The sequence below is a fragment of the Sus scrofa genome, chromosome 10, assembly GCF_000003025.6.
Source record: "Sus scrofa isolate TJ Tabasco breed Duroc chromosome 10, Sscrofa11.1, whole genome shotgun sequence".
Classification (NCBI taxonomy): Eukaryota; Metazoa; Chordata; class Mammalia; order Artiodactyla; family Suidae; genus Sus; species Sus scrofa.
The window spans coordinates 63,447,529-63,467,927 of NC_010452.4; the positions used below are offsets into that span (position 1 = coordinate 63,447,529).

The 20,399-nt window shown below is 46.2% G+C and overlaps 1 protein-coding gene across 1 annotated transcript in view; it reads right to left on the bottom strand.

Annotated features, from left to right (window-relative positions):
* Window positions 1-20,399, bottom strand: part of TAF3 (TATA-box binding protein associated factor 3) — a 154,217-nt gene that overhangs the window by 25,345 nt on the left and 108,473 nt on the right. The window contains exons 3-4 of the mRNA XM_021064999.1: window positions 12,407-14,229; window positions 151-233 (exon numbers count right to left, since the gene is read on the bottom strand). Of these exons, the coding sequence (XP_020920658.1) occupies window positions 151-233; window positions 12,407-14,229 (1,906 nt within the window). The remainder of the gene's footprint in view (window positions 1-150; window positions 234-12,406; window positions 14,230-20,399) is intronic.

The window sequence follows — 20,399 nt, forward strand, 5'->3', positions numbered from 1 at the left end:
GTAAAGATTTGAAAATGAAGACTTCTCAAAATAAAGCTTGGCCCTATAGTTCGCACAGGCAAAGGTCTGCAGGTTTTATGCCCGTTAGGAAGGCGAAGAGAAGGCCAAGGCCAAGCTAGTGCGGCTGAACCGGGAAGCGCTTGTACTCACATCTTGTCCTGGCCCGCTCCGACTCGAAGGGTCAGCCTGGGGATGACCGGGCTGGGGGCCGGGACCACCGGCTCCACTTTTATCTGTGGAAGAGAGAACACGAGAGTCAAACACATTTTTTCAACAAAAGTACCTCCTCCCTTTTCTCCCACTTCCTCATCTCCACAAAACTGATAAGCTTTTAAATTTCAAATGTGACTAAGATGCTAGATCCAAAGATAACCTGGGCTAGTTTGTTTTCCTTTCTCAACAACTGAAGACTACCGGGCATCATGAGAAATTCTGCAAATTTTTAAACACTTTAGGAAATATGGGCATTATTTCTGTATTTTCTTAGTTTTGACTAGTTTCTTGGATTTTATTTTTAGAATTTAAAAAATTTTTTTTGTTTTTTGTTTTTTTGTCTTTTAGGGCCACACCCACAGCATACAGAAGTTCCCAGGCTAGGGGTCAAATCGGAGCTGCAGCTGCCAGCCTACACCACAGCAACGCTAGATCTGAGCCACATCTGTGACCTACACCACAGCTCGCAGCAATGCTGGATCCCTAATCCACTGATCGAGGCCAGGGATGGAACCCACATCCTCGTGGATTACTAGTTGGGTTCGTTACCACTGAGCCACAATGGAAACTCCCTATTGTTAGAATTTTTAAACAAAAAATGTTTACCAAGGTCATTCAGTGGAACATTTAAAGTAATTGTCACTTAAACAGGAAAAAAAAAAATGTAGGGCTAGCTTTAAGATAAAATGCAACTACTTACGGGCCTCGAAAAACATGAAACTCAAGGTCTTAAGTTTACATCATCACAGAAGAAAACCGACACAGCAGGTATAATTACAGCATTACACCGTCCGTGTTTCGGCTAGTAGGAAATTAACTTGACATCCTGCAAAAGAAAACCCCTACTTTGAAAGGACCCACAGGGAAGCAACGACTGCTGGGTAAGTTGAAGAGCTCACAATCATGTGGGCTCACAGGCAGAAGGGAACCCACGAGTTAAGCGCACGTTAAGGGACCCTTCACGGTTCTGGTCTGAAGATCCTACACGGCACGATCCGTGTGTGAAGGAGCAGAATGAACAACAGCTCTGCAGTTCGAATTACTGTCTACGTCAGACTTTTCCAACAGGGGTCTTACTGGCACTTTTGGTGGGGCAGTTCTTTGCTGACCGGGGCGCTACGGGATCTTCAGCACCCCTGGCCTCAGTGGGCACCCCGAGGTACGGGGGCAACCAGGGCAGCCACCGCCGTACATATTTTAAGCTCAAGAATTATATCATAACACTGCAGGGGTGCTAAAGGGGAATGATTTTATAACATAGTGCTCATTAGATCATATAATAAATATACAGTGCATTGATCAAACCTCCGAGTTTTGCAACGTTTTTACCTGTCCCCTTCTTGGGTTTTTCCTTCAGCCACTGTCCCATCAAGGTCTACAACGCCCATCATTCTCCCGCACAGCGCGCGGCACACGGGAGGCACTCAGCTGCTGTCTGTGGGACACACGATTTATCCTCCAAGCACCCTCAGCCCCCGGGCCTCTCGGTCTTCTCACCGTTTGTCTAAGACCCATCAGAAATCCTCCTCTAAGCCCTGAGTAACTCCACGGGAAAAACCGTGCAACTGCAACCTTTTCTCAAAACAAGAGTTTCTTCTCTGCCTGCACTACCTCCTGTTTCTTTGGGTGACCAGCCAGACTAGCCACGTCTGCTCTGTCTGTTGCTGTTTTCTGGTGCCTATCAGAGGCTCTGACATAGTGAGTGCTTAAGACACATTTTGAAAATCAATCGTAGGCAATGATTTCAAACCTTCTCATCTTTTTTTTTTTTTTTTTTTTTGTCTTTTTGTGTTTTCTAGGGCCGCTCCCGCGGCATATGGAGGTTCCCAGGCTAGGGGTCCAATCGGAGCTGCAGCCGCCGGCCTACACCAGAGCCACACAGCAACGCGCAACGCGGGATCTGAGCCACGTCTGCGACCTACACCACAGCTCACGGCAATGCCGGATCCTCAACCCACTGAGCAAGGCCAGGGATCGAACCCGCCACCTCATGGTTCCTAGTCGGATTCGTTAACCACTGTGCTACGATGGGAACTCCAAACCTCATCTTTTAAGACCTATTGCGTGATTCCCTTTCCTCGCCTCTTTTGCTCTTCAAACTCCACAGGCACATACATGGAGGCCACAAGGCTGAACTCCTTCTGCACCCTACAGACTTCTCTGCACCCACAGTTCTACCAGCGCCCATCTCGTCCATTTTCCAAAGAAGCTTCCTCCTTATGTGTAGCATCTTCAACCTCTCAGTTCCACCAACTATTTTCACGCAGCTTTCCAAGGTGCTCATTTCTCTTATTAAAAAAATTAGACACCTCCCCGCTTCGAGCTCTAGCTGACGACCTCTCGCGTTTTCTTCTCGTCACTTCATTCTCTCCGTCTCTTCATCCCCATTCAACCCTCACTCCTTCTCCATCTACTTTCTGGCCCAGCCACACCACCGAGACCACGCTTTCTAGACACTCTTTTTTTTTCCTAACGTCCCGGTCTGCTTCTCCACTGAGGTCACTGCGCCCCCTCCTCCACGTTCATCCGCGTCCTCTTCTTCTGCGGGACCTCACCTGGCCCTCTCCTCTCTCATCCCACACGCTCTCCAGGGATCTCACCCATGCCCATGGTTTCAGTCCTAAGCTTTAAATATATCCTGCCTTCAAAATCTCCCTCTCTTAGACTAGCAACTGAATGGAACTGAGACCAAAATATATAATGCTGGAGTTCCTGTCATGGCTCAGGGGTTAAAGAACCCGACTAGGAACCATGAGGTTGCAGGTTCGATCCCCGGCCTCGCTCAGTGGGTTAAGGATCCGACGTTGCTGTGAGCTGTGGTGTAGGCCGGCAGCTGCAGCTCCGATTGGACCCCTAGACTGGGAACCTTCATATGCTGTGGGTGCAGCCCTAAAAAGACAAATATATATATATATATTTTTAAAATATACATACACATATATATCTTATATATGTAAAATGCTTCAGGATTTCAACTGAACGTCCTGTGAGTATTCCATTTCATCTCATCACACGTCAGCCTTGACTTATCAACGTCCCCACCAAAACCTGCTCCTCTAAGCAGTCTCACTCCCGGCAGACGTCTCCTTCATTTACCCAGTTCCTAATCGGGAGGCTTTCCTCACAGCCTCGGAGACCAAGGGTCACGGGGTGGGGGCAGAGCAAGACCGGCGGATCACTTCTGTGTTTACTTTCTTTCCTTTTTTAGCACAGGATCCCCACATCTAAACAAATCTGAAAACCGATGGTCCCATTTATTTTGTAAACTACCAAGGCGTCTGTATTTTTCTCACCTGTGTTATCTGTGGGACAATAAAGAGACATATCCAAACAAACAAGCATTTACAGGCACTCCGTGTCTGCCAGGCATTGTGTCTGGTCATTTTTCAGACATTTTCCGTTTAGGTTCTTTAACAAACATGTGAGGTAGGTCCTCAGGTTTCCATTTTACAGGGAAACTGGTCATACGTGAAGCAACCTTTTTCTCTTCCGTTTCCTTTTCCTTTTCTGGTCTGAGGTCACAAAAATAGCAAAACCAGGATTTTTTCTTTTTTTTCTTTTTGCTTTTTAGGGCCGCACCTGCAGCATATGGAGGTTCCCAAGCTAGGGGTCGAATAGGAGTTACAGCTGCCAGCCTATGCCACAGCCACGCCAGATCCGAACCATGTCTGCAACCTACACTACAGCTCACAGCAACGCCGGATCCTTAACCCACTGAGCAAGGCCAGGGATCGAACTCGCAACCTCATGCTTCCTAGTCAGATTTATTTCCTCTGCGCCACGATGGGAACTCCCAAAATCAGGATTGAATACAGTTGTGGGGTTTTTTGGTTTGTTTGTTATTGTTTTTATTTTGGTCTTTTTTGCCTTTTCTAGGGCCGCTCCCGCGGCATATGGAGGTTCCCAGGCTGGGGGGCAAATCGGAGCTGTAGCCACAGGCCTACGCCAGAGCCACAGCAACGAGGGATCCAAGCCTCGTCTGCGACCCACACCACAGCTCACAGCAACGCCGAATCGTTAACCCACTGAGCAAGGCCAGGGATCGAACCCACAACCTTGTGGTTCCTAGTCGGATTCATTTCCGCTGCGCCACAGCAGGAACTCCCCAAACCAGGGTTGAATACAATTGTGCTTTTTTTTTTTTAATTCAGAGAATGAAAAATTATACAGAGTGCCCATATTTCTTCAATCCTAAGAAATGTTAGGGTCACACACTCCCAGGTGATGAAGTATTGGGAGTAAGGTTGCAAACGCCTTCAGTCACAATACTACAAATGAGGCGCTTACAGAGCCCTTTCTAAAGCTGTACTAAAAATAAAGCTGTCTGCCTTGCCTTTGAAAAACCTGCTTTACCATTATCCGGCTTCACGTGGCATTTTGGTCCCTTTCCATCACCGCGCTGCACACTAACTAATAGTCCCAGTGCAGCAGTTCACCAGGCGTGTCCCATGTACGTGATAATCCAGTGTGTTCCTCAGGCAGGTGTGGCAGGTGCTGCTGGGCACGTGCACTGAGGGCTCAGAAAGCCTGCCCGGCTTGGGGAGTTACAAAGTTAGCAGGTGAATGACCGAAAGCCCGGCCTCCTGACACCAAATTCTTCCTCGCTTCCACCATCCTACTCCCGGGACTCTTTTGTTTTGTTTTTTGGTTGTGCCCATGACATGCGGAAGTGCCCAGGCCAGGAATCAAACCCATGCCACAGCAGCGACCTGAACCACACAGAGACAATGTAGGGTGCTTAACCGCTGAGCCACACAGGAACGCCTCCGGTGACTCTCTGCCATGCATCTCGAGTCCTTTTTTCTAGTAGTGCTGACGTCTTGCATGAAGTTATTCGGTTTCTCTGCCAATGTCCTTTATGGTAAATGACATATACTTGTGAGATGGCTTAGAGCTGACTGTAAAAAATACCTTTTTCTCTCTGGAAAACTAACTAGTTAATATGGAAATAGAGATTAACGTTGGCCTTACCACCATTCAACTAAAATGGCTGGATTTTTGATGCTGACTTAAATGGCTTGGCCGAAAAAAAGAGTCAAGGTATGGTCAATTTATGACCTACTATTTAAAAAAGTTAAATGATAAAATATGTAAAAACACAAGCAAACAAAAATGGAGAAATATTTGATAAGTCAGATTAAAAATGGGATAAATGTAGGAACAGGTATTTTGTAATATAGTTGAATTAGTGAATGTTTCAGAACCTGTTAGCTTAGCTCAATGTCTTCCCTATAATTAGGGTGACTACAACATCCAGAGACACCTCTGAGGGTGAAAGCAGGAGCTGTTACATACACCGCAGAACAGAGCAGGTGTAAACTGGACTGTCCCAGGCAAACTAGGACATATGGTAATCCTACTGAAAAATACTACACACTTGAATTCCATTCTTAAAGGAGCTAAATCTGATTTAACTCAAAGATAAAATTCAAGCCAGTGTAGAAAAAGATGAATAAGGATGCTAATCCCATAGAAAGTACAGTTTCTAATAAAAACTTCCTACCAGATGCTTATGTTAACTTTGTCTGAATTCCTACCAAACTAAAAATACATTATTTCAATCATGAAATAACTTCTTGTGTGTTTGTCCCAGAAATCGACAAACTAGATGAAAATGACTTCAACTACTTAAGCAGTATGACTAACACCGTCTTTTAACGGCCTGAGCCCAAACCTGGGGACAGCATGCACCTGTAAGGGTTAAAATAAAAGAACAGTGCTTTAGAGTGATGCCGAGAATTGGGGCGCGCAGAAGAGCATTTACAGTGGATTACTAAGCTTCCCAATTCACCAAAGAGGCAAAGTCCAGTAATATAAGACTCCTTTGTAGCTAACTAAAAATACATTGTCAGTGGATTTGTCCAGTTTTATGTATAAGCAATACTTCTTTCACCTGAACTAATACTAGTAGTCATATAAGCCCCTTATTGCCATGTGCTGCATTTTTTTTGCTAATCTTCAAGGATTTAGCTTCTTTGCCACATACCTCAGGGCACCAACTGATAAAGCTCTAACTCTCCATTTTTCCAGGACACCAGCAGTGCGGCCTTGCAAAAAATGAAAATCGCTCAAGAGATTTAAAGGGGAAATTTATTTTTAAAATCCTGACTTGAAGCAAAGAGGTGGATTTTTAAAAAGCTTATCTATAAAGAATCAGTTTAAATTTAAATTCTATCTTGGAACTCTTTCATGCATTCCAGCTTTAAAGTTTATCTTCTGACAGGGACTCTCTGCAAAGGTAATGGGCAGCTTTGTCAATATAATCTGGCCAAGTTTTATTTCCTATTTTTTTTTTTTAATGTTAAACTTATTTCATTAAAAAAAAAAAAGAAAACCTACATATGTGTGCAAGGCACGGGAAACTGCAGGTTCAGCCAGTGCTGGTTCAGATTCCCATCTGTGCGAATATGTCAGGTAAGGCCCCAGAAACAGTACTGGTGAAAAGCTGAATTTAATAACCTGACATTTCGGACGCTGAACTATGGCAACTGGTAACCGTCCTGCCGTCTTTCTTAAGTTATGGTTTTTACGTTATTTCCATTCAGAAATGGAGTCTAACTAGCACTGATGAACTGTCAGAAGATCTAGGGCTGTGGCCAAGTACAACAAGTGAGATCCCGTGGGGACCGTTCACAAAACAGGGCTGGGCTCTCAGCAAGGGCTCAGTTCGGGCCCCGGCAGCCTTGGAGACGGCCTGCGGGAAACTTCCATAAATTCAAACGTACTCGTGTAAACATAAGTTACTGGCTTCCTTTTGGAACAGTTGGTTCTAAGAAACAGGGAGGGAATAAATATTCCCCCTTCTTACTGGGGTTATTTACTGAAAACCCTTCATTGCACTAGTTAATTAATCATGAGAGCTGATGAGAAAAGGCTGGAAACGAGACATTAAATAGAAAGACGGAAACCTTTTGTCAAAGGCACAAACTGGGAAGACTGCATCTCATTCTCTAAAAACAAACTCTCCAATGAAAGATGACTTGGGGGCAAATGCTCGGGGTTTGGGGACAGACCGGAGCATCACGAGCTGCGTTGATAGTTCTGATGACTGACCTCACTCGAGAGCCTGGCCCTGCCTGTCCTTTGAAACCCGGCAGCTGAACGGAAGCTCTCTCCAGGGTCCTAGGGTCTGCACTTTTCTGAACACACAGTGCCCCTTACTCTGGACGGCGCAACGTTCTCATCCCGCCATCAGCTTCTGTCAGACGCCTGCCCGGGGTGATAGAGGACGTCGGCTTCCATCGCACGGGCCGGGTCATGTCACAGCTTGTCCCCAAGTCACTCAACCTTCCTAGGCAGTTTTCTCGACCGTGAAACCAGAGCAACAGCCTCAACCCCGCAGAGCCGCCGGCCAGGTCCGGTAAGCACCGAGTGCATGCACTCAACACACGCCGAGTGTCGCTGGGGTAGCTCGTCCCACGGCCAGTGCTCGCTCAGGTAAAACAGTCCACTGATCAACAGGAGAAAAGCTGGGGGGTCCACGACAGAACAGATGAGCTCTCCGTTACAGACAGATCTCCATTTTCCGCGGGCTGCTCGTCAACCTCACTGGTGATTGTAAGGAACCCCTGGACTGTCAGAGCCACTGATGGATCTTAAACGACCCAAACGAGTTTTTACTCAGTGTTTCCTGTGAGAAGGCAGAAGGGGAGGCCTTCAAAGGCCAACAGATTCTGGAAACAGGTAGGAAACCACTGTTTCTAGAGCCATGCTGTCCCCTCTGGGCACCGAACGGGAGGAAGCAGACAGGGAAGGAAGCTGAGGCTCAGAGATGTTCGGAGAGGCCGAGGAAGAGCTAAGGAGCGGGAGAGCTGGAGCCCAAGCCAGGCAGGCCGACTGCCAAAGCCCGAGCTCTTCGCGGCCCAGCTCTGGGCCTTTCTATACACAGTCTGTGACGTCACCGTTTCAGGGTGAAACTCTGCTGGGTCTTCTCGGATCATAAAGACGTATTTCCAAGTCTGACCGATGGATTTTGGCTTGCCTTCTTTTTTGGGGTTTTTTTTTTTTTTTTGCTTTTTTTTAGGGCTACACTCACGGCATATGGAGGTTCCCAGGCTAGGGGTCGAATCAGAGCTACAGCTGCCGGCCTACAGCTCAGCCATAGCAATGCAGGATCCAAGCTGCGTCCGAGACCTACACCACAGCTCATGGCAACGTCGGATCCTTAACCCACTGATTTGTTTCCACTGTGTCACGACGGGAACTCCTTGGCTTATCTTCTGCATCAGGTTAATGAACTTCAATTCCACTAACATTAAAAATGAGATGCTTTCTTATTTTTTCACTTAAAACAGCAAGAGTAAATTTTAGTTAAAGTAGTTCTTTAACATCCATCGCAATCCCCAAGAACCATGGTTTGAAATAAATTAAGTCCTGTAATAGAGACACTGACACAAATACAAATTTATAATAAAAATTTTAGGAGTTCCCGTCGTGGCGCAGTGGTTAATGAATCTGACTAGGAACCATGAGGTTGCGGGTTAGGTCCCTGCCCTTGCTCAGTGGGTTGAGGATCCGGTGTTGCCGTGAGCTGTGGTGTAGGCTGCAGAGGCGGCTTGGATCCCGCGTTGCAGTGGCTCTGGCGCAGGCCACTGTCTGCAACTCCGATTCGACCCCTAGCCTGGGAACCTCCATATGCCGTGGGAGCAGCCCAAAGAAATAGCAAAACAGGAAAAAAAAAAAAAAAATTAACTGCTCTGAAATTTTCTGTTAGGTTTCTCACAGCTCAAGCTACTATGGTTAACTCTGTGACTGCTCTCAATATGTTTTCCATACAAGGTTATTTATTTATTTATTTTTGGCCTTGCCTATGGCATGCAGAAGTTCTGGGGTCAGGAAGTGAATCCACGCCACAGCAGTGACAACAGTGGATGCTCAACCTGTTAGGCCACCACAGAGCTCTCCATTTGGTTCTACATTAAACAGGTGAGATACCAGACTCCTGACCCCGACTAAAGCACACGGCTGCCCATGAAAGGCAACTAAAAGACTTGTAAACCACCATACCTGCTTAAAGACATCGGTTCTAGCAGCCGATGGCCTGGGCTGAAGCTGTGGCTCCTGTTCAATCACTTTCTGGGTGTGTGACCTTGGGCAAGTTTATCAGTCTCATCTCTAAGACTCAGTTTCTTATCTTAAAGGGACAGTAATTATATTATCTACCTGAGGGAGTTGTGATAAGAACTAAACTTATACACGGTGTTTCAGTAATGACACAAACCAGTTTTACTGAGGTTATTTAATATATATAAACGTAATAGTTAATACTACTGAGTATTTCAAAAAACTCAGTTTTTCAAAAAGTGCTATTTATGGTGCTTCAAAGATGAAATACCTAAGGATTAAAGAAACTAAAACACCTCACTCAGGCCTGCCTGATTCCAAAGCCCAAGCCTTGTCCTAACTGCTATGCAGATTCTCATCTAATTAATGATATCTTTATTTGTTCTTGTACTGATAAATACAGGTATGACTAAAGAAAACTTTACAGGTAGGTAAAATAAACATGGGTGGGTTTTTTTTTTTTTTTTTTAATTAAAAAACAGTGTCCTTGGAATTTCCCGAGGGCCTAGGGGTTACGGATCCTGCATCGCCGCAGCAGTTCGGGTCACTGCTGTGGCTCAGACTCGATCCCTGGCACGAGAACTTCCACACGCCGTAGGTACAGCCAAACAAACAAACAAAACCAATGGCCTTGCTCGCTGACCGGGGTCACTGTCCACGGAGCTGCTCTGCGAGCTGGTCGGGAGCAGGAGTAAGCAAACGGTGGCCCTCGTTCTTTTGACTACATTTTTTGGGGGGCAGCTTAGATATGTCTCGTCTTGATTAACTCTTGTCTTACTTCTGTGGATACCTGAGAAAAGTCATAGATCACATGCAACCCAGTTTCAAGTACCTTCTCCTTCACTCACACGGCTTGGTACTTTGCAGAGGATGAAGGGGAGTTGAAAAAAGAGAAGCCTGAACCTCTCAATGTCTACTCCTTGTCAAAGGCGTTCCATGGGTTACACAAACCCTCGCCACAAAAAGGGCCAACGTTTAAAAGAGTGCCAAGGAAGCAGACGCTCTGGAAACACTGTAGCCATCGCTGACACCCTCTTGTGCACAGGTCGGTCCCTCGGGTCCAGTGGAGCCGTGAACTCGACGCAGGTTCCTATACGTTTTTCGGGTTGACGCCGAAGGGAACCACCACGCCCGCCACGGCCAGCCCCACCTTCCCCGCTTACTGAGCATTTCTTTCTGCGCCAGAAACAGGAGCAGGCCAGTCTCAGATGCCAGCTCCTTTAATCCTCACATAAGCAATGTGCCCAAGTTCACAGGGCTGAAAAAGTCAGGACCGGAACCCGGATTTGCCTCTAGACACAATACTGTTTATTATTGTTTAAGCCCCGATGGCTGCCTTTTACATGTTTTTATCTTTTGTCACCAGGCTGATCCATCAACACTGACACAAGGACTTGTATTCCTCTGTCAGGTGAAGCCTGCAGCTCGTAACGGAGCCTTTACCTCCGACCCAAGTGGTCTGAGTGAGGGGCTCGTCTTTCCCAAAGTCCGCAGGTGCTGGGTAGGCACGCCGTGGACCGCGCTCCATCTAACCTGACGGGCTCTCCTCAAATCCGTAACAGCCACTCTGGGCAACTCCACTGACTTTCCAAAGGTGAGGTGGTGGTGAAAGCAATGCACCCTGATTTGCCAAGGGCTCATGAGCCAAGTTCCCAGGCACCTGATGGGTAAGTGCTGACTGCTGCCAGGCAGGATCAGGAGCAGTAAACACTGCACAAGGGGACGTCAGTCAGTGTGGACCTGACCTGGCTCCTGCTGGTTGTGTGACCTTGACCTTGGACAAGTCACGCAGGCTGTTGCTCGTCTATACATGTTGATGACAATACCTGCTGCTAGGTCAAGGGTGTGTCAGGAGGAGAAACTAAGTTATGTGGTAGCACCTTAAAATCTTCCAGGTACCACGTAGAAATAACTGAATGATAAAACGACTTCCAAGTGGGGAAAAAGAGCTGAATTTCTGTGTCTCCTTAACTGCCAATATTCAGTTATCAATGTCGGAATTTCCATCCCACTTCTTTATATTTTAGAATAATAGCCAAGAGGGACACAGAAAGAAGAGTTAGGCAGAAAAACGGGTGAGTGGTCATCTCTGCTTGTCAGCCAAACTAAGTTTTCCAGTTAAGCCTGAAATTAAAAACACTGCAAAAGTGTTGGTAATAGAACTGCTGTAGGTCAAACAGAGCATGCTTTATTATGTGGAAAAAATTACTGGGTATTACTCTGTAGCCAGCCTCAAAGAGGAGTGTTTCCAGAACACAGAGCAAGAATCTAAGGATCATCACAGATGCACCACAGACAACTATGCTTTTTAAGAAAGTTTAAAGGAAACTTTCAAATCAACCAGGCAACCACTGTAGTCCCCAAACCGTGCACAGACAGCAAAGCTATAAAAGCAGAGGTCCCGTCCTGTGCCCAAAGGATGAGGGTCTGGGTTCCCGTGAGACCGCGGGGTGTGCCTCGGTTCCTTTGGCCGTATTCTCCAGAAGCCTGGCTGCTTACACGGGGAAATAGGACTTTCTACCCGCCAACCAGCTGCCAGGCCAGCTGGATGCTCAGAGACACGTCCTGGTCTGACTGAAGCGGGAAAGAGGAGACAAGATCCTCCTACAGGGAGACAGGCCAGACCTTGCGCTCTGGCCAGGACGGCTCACCAAGACGAAAAGCCAGTGGGCGAGGAAGGACCCCAGAGGCCTTCCTGTCCCCTTGGGACAGTGCCGCAGGTTTGCGACTCTCAGAAAAGTGGACGCTGCCTTTTCGGGTGTCTAATGTTTGGGTAGAGAGGAGTCTGCACTGGGCTTGATAATGACACAAATATTACTTGCCTTGAGGGTCACGGATTTTTATACCGGCCAGAGATCAGTACGGTTAAGAGAGAGCTGATGGTCTGTGATTGGCGTCCTCCCAGGCTATGAATTTTTAACGTTTGCCAGGGTCTAGGGGGCTTGAGGACAGGTTTACGGGGTTTGAGAATTAAAGTTAAGCTTTGTAAACACACGGCAAGACATGTTTCCAGTGAGGTTGTGAGTGCTTTCCCCGGCAAACGGCAGGCCAGCGGCCGGCTCTGAGTACCCGTGTTCCCCCCAGGGCTCGGTCGGGACGGGGCCCCAGGGCCCCAAGGGGAGCTGCTTACTTTTTCGTGCTTGTGCTTCTCCTTCTCCTTCTCCCGCTTCTCCCGCTCTCTCTTCTCCTTCTCCCGCTCCCGCTCCTTCTTCTCCTTCTCCTTCTCCCGCTCCTTCTTCTTCTTCTTCTCCTTTTTGTCCTTTTTCCTGTCTTTCTCCTTGGGCTTCTCCTTCTCCTCGAGCAGCTTCTCGGGGAGCAGGGGCGACAGGGCCGGGAGCGTGGCGGGGACGCGCAGGGCCGCGGTGGGGCTGAACAGGGGCAGCGCCGCGTCCTTCGGGGGCAGCGCCAGGGCGCCGGAGGGCACCTTCAGCTTCTCATCCCGCCCTCTGTCCCTCGCTTTCTCTCTGTCCCGCTTCTCTTTGTCCTTCTTGCCCTTTTCTCTGTCTTTCTTCTTATCCTTATGCTTCTCCTTTTCCTTTCTCGCGAGTCCATCTTTCAATCTCCCTTTGGGGTCCACGTCCTCAAACTCCTTGATCTTAAACTTGTAGGGGTCGGCCTCCTCGTCTTTCAGGAAGTCCTTCCAAGGATGCTTGGTCTCCTTGCTGGCTTCCCTTTCCTTCTCCTTGTCCTTCCCCTTCTCTTTGCTCTTGTCCTTGCTTTTGTCCCTGTCCCTCTCCTTGTCTCGCTGCTTTTCCTTCTTTTTCATCTTCGTCTTCAGTTCCTTTTTCAACTTCTTTTTGACGTCTGCGGAGGACGGCGGCTTGGGCTTCTCCTCGTACACCTTGTGGAGAGGCTCGGGGGTGGGAGGAGAGATGGAAGGAGAGGAGATGGGAGGGAAGCCGGGGGGCACGCTGGGGGGCGTCCCCAGCTTGGCCTTCCTGACCACCTCGTCGATGGAGGCGTCCATGGTCCATGAGTTGTCAGAGCTCGAGGTTCCGCCCGAAAGAGGCCGAGGCGTGGACCCTGACTTGGGGAAGTTGTTTGAGGAGGCGGAAGCTTGCGGAGTAGTACATTCTGAACCTGAAATTCTCTTCGGGCTGGTGAAAAGGTCTCCTTCTGATTCTGATCCAGAGGAGAATTCGAAAGGATCTGGCTCCCGCTCGGCACAAGCTCGCGCAATCACGGCATCGATGGAGTCGTCAATGGTCTTATCGGTCACGACGGCCTTTTTCGGCTGAGTCTCGTTGTTCAGTTTCCCAGCATCGGGGGGAGCTTGTATTTGTTTTACCTGAATGGTCTCTCTACTCGTTTTTTCACTTACTGTGGCTGAAGGAGTCCTGTTTGGTGTTTCAGGTCTGATGGGGATTTGGGGGAGAGGAGTCATAACCTTGGGACTCTTGGGGCTTTTGGGGCTCTTAGAACGTCCAGGAGACTTCTTTTCTTTGGATAGAGTTTTTGGTGACCGAATAGGACTTCCGACCATTGCTGGTGACTGAGTCGTTTTAGGCGATTTAGCCTTCTGTCCTGGAGAAGTAGTTTTAGTCTTTGTTTTGGGGGTAAACGACTTTGCTTCCAGTGGCTTTGCGGTTGGCATCTGTGATTTTGCCACCGGAGCTAACATGGGCGGCTCTGGTGACGGAGGCGCGAGGTCCGCGCTGTCCTGGACGTGGACGGGAGAGAGCATTGGCGGGATCTTCTGGGTGTTGATCGAGCTGAGCGGTTCTCGGGCTTCCTGCAACACCACGTCCAGGGTGTCTCCTTTGCTGCTTATCAGGCGAGGCCGCTTCATGGCAGGCAGTTCTTCAGCTTCCGGACTGTCCAGCGGTCTCTTACCCAAGAAGTTCTCATCGTTAATAATTTCCTCCTCCTCCAGCTCGTCATCTTCTTCCAAGGGAACCTGCATGGCCTCTGCCGATGTGCCCCCATCGGTGGGCACCTGCTCTTCTTCTTCTTCTGGTAAAGGAAGAAAAAGAAGTTATTAGAATATACATATTTTTTAAAACCTTGAGAAATAAAAACAATGCTTTGAACATGACTTCAGGGAAAGAAAAGAAATTACGGACAGTGTCTAGAGAGTGAAGCGGTACGTTTCCTAGGATCTTGCAGACTCACACCCCTTTGCTGTCCAAAGAGTGGAGACTCAGGACAGCAGACACCAAACTCTACTCCTTTCCAGAGGCGTGGCCCTCCTTGCGGGATCTGGAGCTTGCTAAGTATTTCCCGGGTGCCCTCTGCTTCCTTTATTAATTCTTCTCCTAACCTGACGAAGCCCTGTCTTTCTCTTTTCCTCTTCCTCTTGTGTACACGAATTCAGGCACACACAGGTGCACACGCGCACATACCACACACACACAAACCCCTACAAATCCAGAGATGGGTTATTATATGGCTACTATCCTCAGAAATGACAGAAAGGTGTACTTTTTTTTTTTAGAACTTTCAAAACAATTTTTTTTTTTTTGTCTTTTTCTTTTCTAGGACCGCTCCCGTGGCATATGGAGGTTCCCAGACTAGGGGTCCAATCGGAGCTGCAGCCACCGCTGCAGAGCCACATCAACGCAGGATCCAAGCCGCGTCTGCAACCTACACCACAGCTCACGGCAATGCCAGATCCTCAACCCACTGAGCAAGGCCAGGGACCGAACCCGCAACCTCACGGTTCCTAGTCGGATTCGTTAACCACTGAGCCACGACAGGAACTCCTCAAAACAAAATTTTAATTCTCGGAGTTTGGAAAATGTAAACCTCTGACCTAGCACCATTCATCTGCTACTTACGTCTTCTTTCCGCTTGCTTGAGGTCAGCTACCTTGAGAGGTGGCGTGGTGAAGTCAGAGACACTGGCTTGGCGTTAGAAAGAGGCATTTCAGCAGGCGTTCGGGCACCACAGGGCAATCTCTTAGCCTCTTTGTGGCTGCTTCCTGACCTTTCAAAAGGGGCTAATGTTACCTGCCTTGCTTACTTGACTGAGTTGCTATAGGAGCAGATCCTTTCTGTCTACACGTATTACCTTGAGCATATATACCAGGCATAGCGCACAATGCTAACGGCTGAAGGAGCTACTGGGCTAAGTCAGAAATAAATCATGAGCTAAAAGAGCTTACAGTTTAGCAAGAGACACCACACAGAACGTGGCATGGACCGTAAGGTAGATAAAGTGCTCGAGTAGTTCAAGGGAGAAACGGATTACCTTCATGTCCAAGATCTGGAAAAAAATGTGACTACTTACGCAGCGTTTTAGATATCTGGAGACTGGGAATGGTAAAGCACAGGAAGAAAGAGATGACACAGGGAGGTATGCGCGTGGGGAGCTGTTTAAGACCACGGGATAAGGTGTCTGGAAAGCAGCGTGCAAAACGGGAAACTGGAGAAAGTAAGTTTAGCAAGCTGACATGCAGATCCTAGAAGTTCTCAATTCCAGAGCAATGCCGGTGATCCTTATGCAACTGGTAGTTTCAACCTCGTCAAGATATTTCGACAAGGGAGAGAAATGCCTGGAGTATGTGTTAGCAGGATTATTCGGGCAGGAATATATATGATGGATGGGAGAAACTGGATACTAATGGAGAGGGGACAGGTTAGGGGTTGAGGAGTGATATAGGTAAGCAACCATAGGGTTGGAAGTAGAGTAGCGGTAACAAAAAAAAGGTCGATGATATTTTGAAGATAGAATGAATAGAATCTGATAAATGATTAGGTATAAGAGTAGAGGAAGGATTTAAACCCAGTTTTAAGGCTTTGGACCCTGGTGAATGAGAAATGTAGTCATAAAAATAAACAAGAAGTAAAGAAATAGGGAAGGAAGATTTTAATTAGCTCAATCGCTGCAAATACACTAAATGTTCAGAAAACAGGACAGGAAGTGGGGGGCGGGGGTCTTTGTGGAGATAAATGAAATCAAATAACGGATACCATCAGCAAGGGTGCCAACTGGGGCAGTCAGGTTTAGCCATCCTGACTGTCTACACAGAAAGAGAAGAGGAAGAGGAGGAACTAGAGAAACACGTGGGGGGTTAGAAGATCAAGGGGGTGAGGGAGGACTAGGAACAGAGACAAAGGCTTACGAGGCAGCAGGAAGTCAGGCTCACAGCAGAAGTCACTGCACCAGAGCACACAGGGGCGAAGAGGGCAGGAACCACACAACGCACGTGAAAGCACTTTGTCAACTACAAAAAACAAGGCAAGCTGGAGACACAGTGATGCCGCATTTCTTGAGATGACACCATCCTTCACCCAGGTCAGAAACATCACTCCAGGCTGCGACGCTCTCCTCTCTCCAGATCTGAACTGTGAATTCTTTAACAGGTTTCCCCACTGCTGCTGCTGGTGCAAACCCTCGGTGCCTCTTCTCTGGACCATTGCCAGAGCCTTCTGACTGCTGCCTCTGCCTCTAGTCCCATCTGCTCCACAACCACCTCTCACGCTGCCTTAACACAAATCTGAGGGTGAGATTCCTTATATTAAAACCCTCCGTTGGAACCATAATGGGGAGGGATAAGCATTGGGGGGGGGGGTTACACACACACACTAGTATTTATAAAACAGGTAACAAGGGCCTGCCTCAGAGCACAGGGAAATCTACTCAATATTCTGCAATGACCTAAAGCTTGACTCAAAGCAGGTCTCCACAAGCCAGGAGAGATGTTCTGTTTCCATTCTTTTATTTTCATTTTCCTTTATTTCAATCCCCTGCTGTTAACGTGCATGCATCTAGAAGTTTCAAGGAATATAAATGAATTATAAAAATAAACTATTGCAAGAGCTGAGGATTTCTTGGAAATGCAAGTGTTTCTTATTTTTATGAGTTTACAATTATTTTATACTTAAAGATCGTATAAGAAAGCTTCAAATGCAGCATCAACATGCATCAAAATGAAAACGGAATTTTGCTGGAAGAGAAAGCCTTAAGCTTTAATAAGAACTGAATTAGAAATGATCTGATCCATAGCAGAGTGTCAATGGGGCATAAGGCATCGTAATGAATGAACACCTGTAAAACAACAACCCAACCTCCAGATGAGAACGTCTCGGCAACATCACAGAAACTCCCCTGGAGCCTTTCTGACGCAGCCTCTGCTCCCTCCACTCCGCCCCATCCCCAGGTAGCGACCCTCCTTGCCTGACACCTGTCCTTCCCTCGCTTCCTGCACCGTTTTACCACATTTGTACGTCGTGGTCGCTGGCTTGGTTTTTGATCTTCACACAAGTGGTATCATTACTATAACATTCTTCCGTTTTCTCCCCTAACGTGAGATTCACCTATGTTGATGCAGATAGCTGCACTGTGTTCATTTTCACTGCTGTAAAGATGTACTGTGTTTATTAATGCAGTCTCCTGGTATGAAACTTTTCCACTTGAGTGAGTACATTTTAAAAAATATTACAACATTCAAACAAATGAATACAATTGATCTAGCTTATGCTTGCTCAAACACAGACTTAATTGGCGATTATGCTTAATGAGTGTCTGGTTTTCTCGTACATGAGTTCTTTTAATTCTACGTTCTAAGGGTTTGGAATAAGATAAACGCGTGCTGGCTGTGGCATGCTTCATCCTTTACTGTCACCCAGACCCCACCTGAAGGTTAATTTCGGTTTGATAACAGGTGAATGGCAATGAGGTATAATAATCAGCATGGATCACCAAAAATTGGTAAAATATCCTGAAAGTGCTTTTTAGCATTTTCCTTTGCTCATCCAGGGAAACAGTTTTACTGTAAAACAGTATATTGGTAACAGAAGGTTAATAGTATACGATACTTGATCTTTTGACGTGTTATTACATAAAGGTGTACAAAATAGTAAAAAATATATATTTTTTTTTCCTCGAGTCAGAGTTCCTCCTAATTTAACACGAATACAGACGTAAGAATAAAAGCCATGCTTCAAAGTTAAAAGGGTGATGCTGTGATATGAGAGGCATTGCAAAGATGTTTATTTCCAGAGAGCTAAGAATTCATTTTCTACTAGAAAAATATATTTCAACTGGGAGAGCGGACTCTTCTGTATGTATGTGACAAACAAATACTGTGGGAAAACCTAGTTCAAGGAAGACTACTGGGACATTTGAAACAAGCTTCTCAACTTCCTGGTGCTTCAGTCCCTTGTTCCCAGAGATGAGGACACACCAGCCTCACTAATTTTGTGGGGCCAGTGAAAATCGCTAATTAAGAGTTGGTTGGATAAGTATTCCAACTACTAAATAACACTGATCAAGCATCAAGATATAGACTGTTTAGGTGATCCTGCAATCCTTTTTGAAAACATTGAAAAAAACACGTCTCCTCTATGACATATGAAGCTGCCTAACAGCTCGGATCCAGAGCCAGCTTCTCCGCTTCAAGAGGGCATGGCTTCAGCCACCTGCTCTAATAAGGTGCATGTGGGCCAGGGCTGTTGGGCGGCTTTTTAAGGACAACAGAAATTTTATTTTTATTTTTTATTTCTTTTTTTGTCTTTTGTCTTTTTAGGGCCACACCCATAGCACATGGAGGCTCCCAGGCTAGGGGTCTAATCAGAGCCACAGCTGCCAGCCTACACCACGGCCACAGCAACGCCAGATCTGAGCCACATCTGCCACCTACACCACAGCTCACGGCAACGCCAGATCCTTAACCCACTGATCGAGGCCAGGATTGAACCCGCAACCTCATGGTTCCTAGTCAGATTTGTTTCTGCTGTGCCATGACGGGAACTCCTTTTTAAAATTTTTATGTATATTTATCTGTTTATTTTTTTAGGACAACAGAAATTTTAGTCAAGGAAGGTAGTTCTGCAGAAGTGCTAATGGCCATGCTGCTAAAGGTATAGTAAGGTTAATAGCTACAAAAGCTTTTCTGCCTGTGTTAAAACTTGGCTGGAGTTAACAGTGACAAGACTTTTGATCTGATTATTCTTTGTGTGAGAATATTCAAAGTTAGAGTTGTTACAATTGATTATTAGCACTGTCGCTCATCAAAGACTACAGTACATTATGATGTAACTTCTAGACTTCTAGGAGAAAAAGAAGACACTAACAATAAGAAAAAAGACAAGTGAAGAACCACACTTAAACCAGTGTGGGAACCCCTATTTTTTAAAGTAAGGTTAAGTTACTGGTAAAGGTTCACATCCATTACCAATATGCTTATTCTTCATATAAATTCACTAACATGTGGGTGCTATAATTCAACTTAAGGAGAATCCTGACATGTTAAGAAGTAACTTTTCATTCTGCCAAATGTTCTGCATATACAATAACACTTCCTAATTTGTCAAAAGGGGGGAATGGTGGAAAATAATATGAATGATTTGGCACAAATTTATCACCACAGAAACACAATTTAAAACATATTTAATTGGTTGCAGAATATCTTATAATATGGAAAATGAGGGAGATAGAATTAATCTCTAAGGTGTCTTTTCATTTAAAAAATCAGTGATTTCAGGAGTTCCCATTGTGGTGCAGTGGAAACGAATCTGACTAGGAACCATGAGGTTGCAGGATCGATCCCTGGCCTTGCTCAGTGGGTTAAGGATCCAGCGTTCCTGTGAGCTGTAGAGCAGGTCGCAAATGCGGCTCTGATCTGATGTTGCTGTGGCAGCTGTAGCTCTGATTGGACCCCTAGCCTGGGAAACTCCATGTGCTGCAGGTGCGGCCCTAAAAAGCAAGAAACAAACAAACAAACAAAAAACCCAGTGATTTCAAATCACCACTGGATTGCAAAATTCTTAAGTTTTTAATCTGAAGTAACTGCAAATTTATAGAAAAATTGTAAGAGTATACAAACTACTCACAAATATCTTTCACTTGGATTCACCAAACTAACATTTTCCTTCAGTGTGTTAATGCACAACAATTGTTTAATTACATATAAAAATCAAATGGATCCATATTAATGTCCATCTTTTTAAAAACTTCACCATATTGACAGGCACAAAGGAGACATTACAAACTCCATTCCATTTCCCTTCATTAATGACACAAATAATAATTCACACTCCCTCCATTTCCCAGAGGAGTCATGAGAAAACATGCTTCTTTACCAAACTTTTTGAGCAAGACCAAAACAAGGTAATAAGGTCTGAACACACCAATGGGATTTTTAGGGTTAGTTCTAAGCTACTATAAATACTCGTATAGAA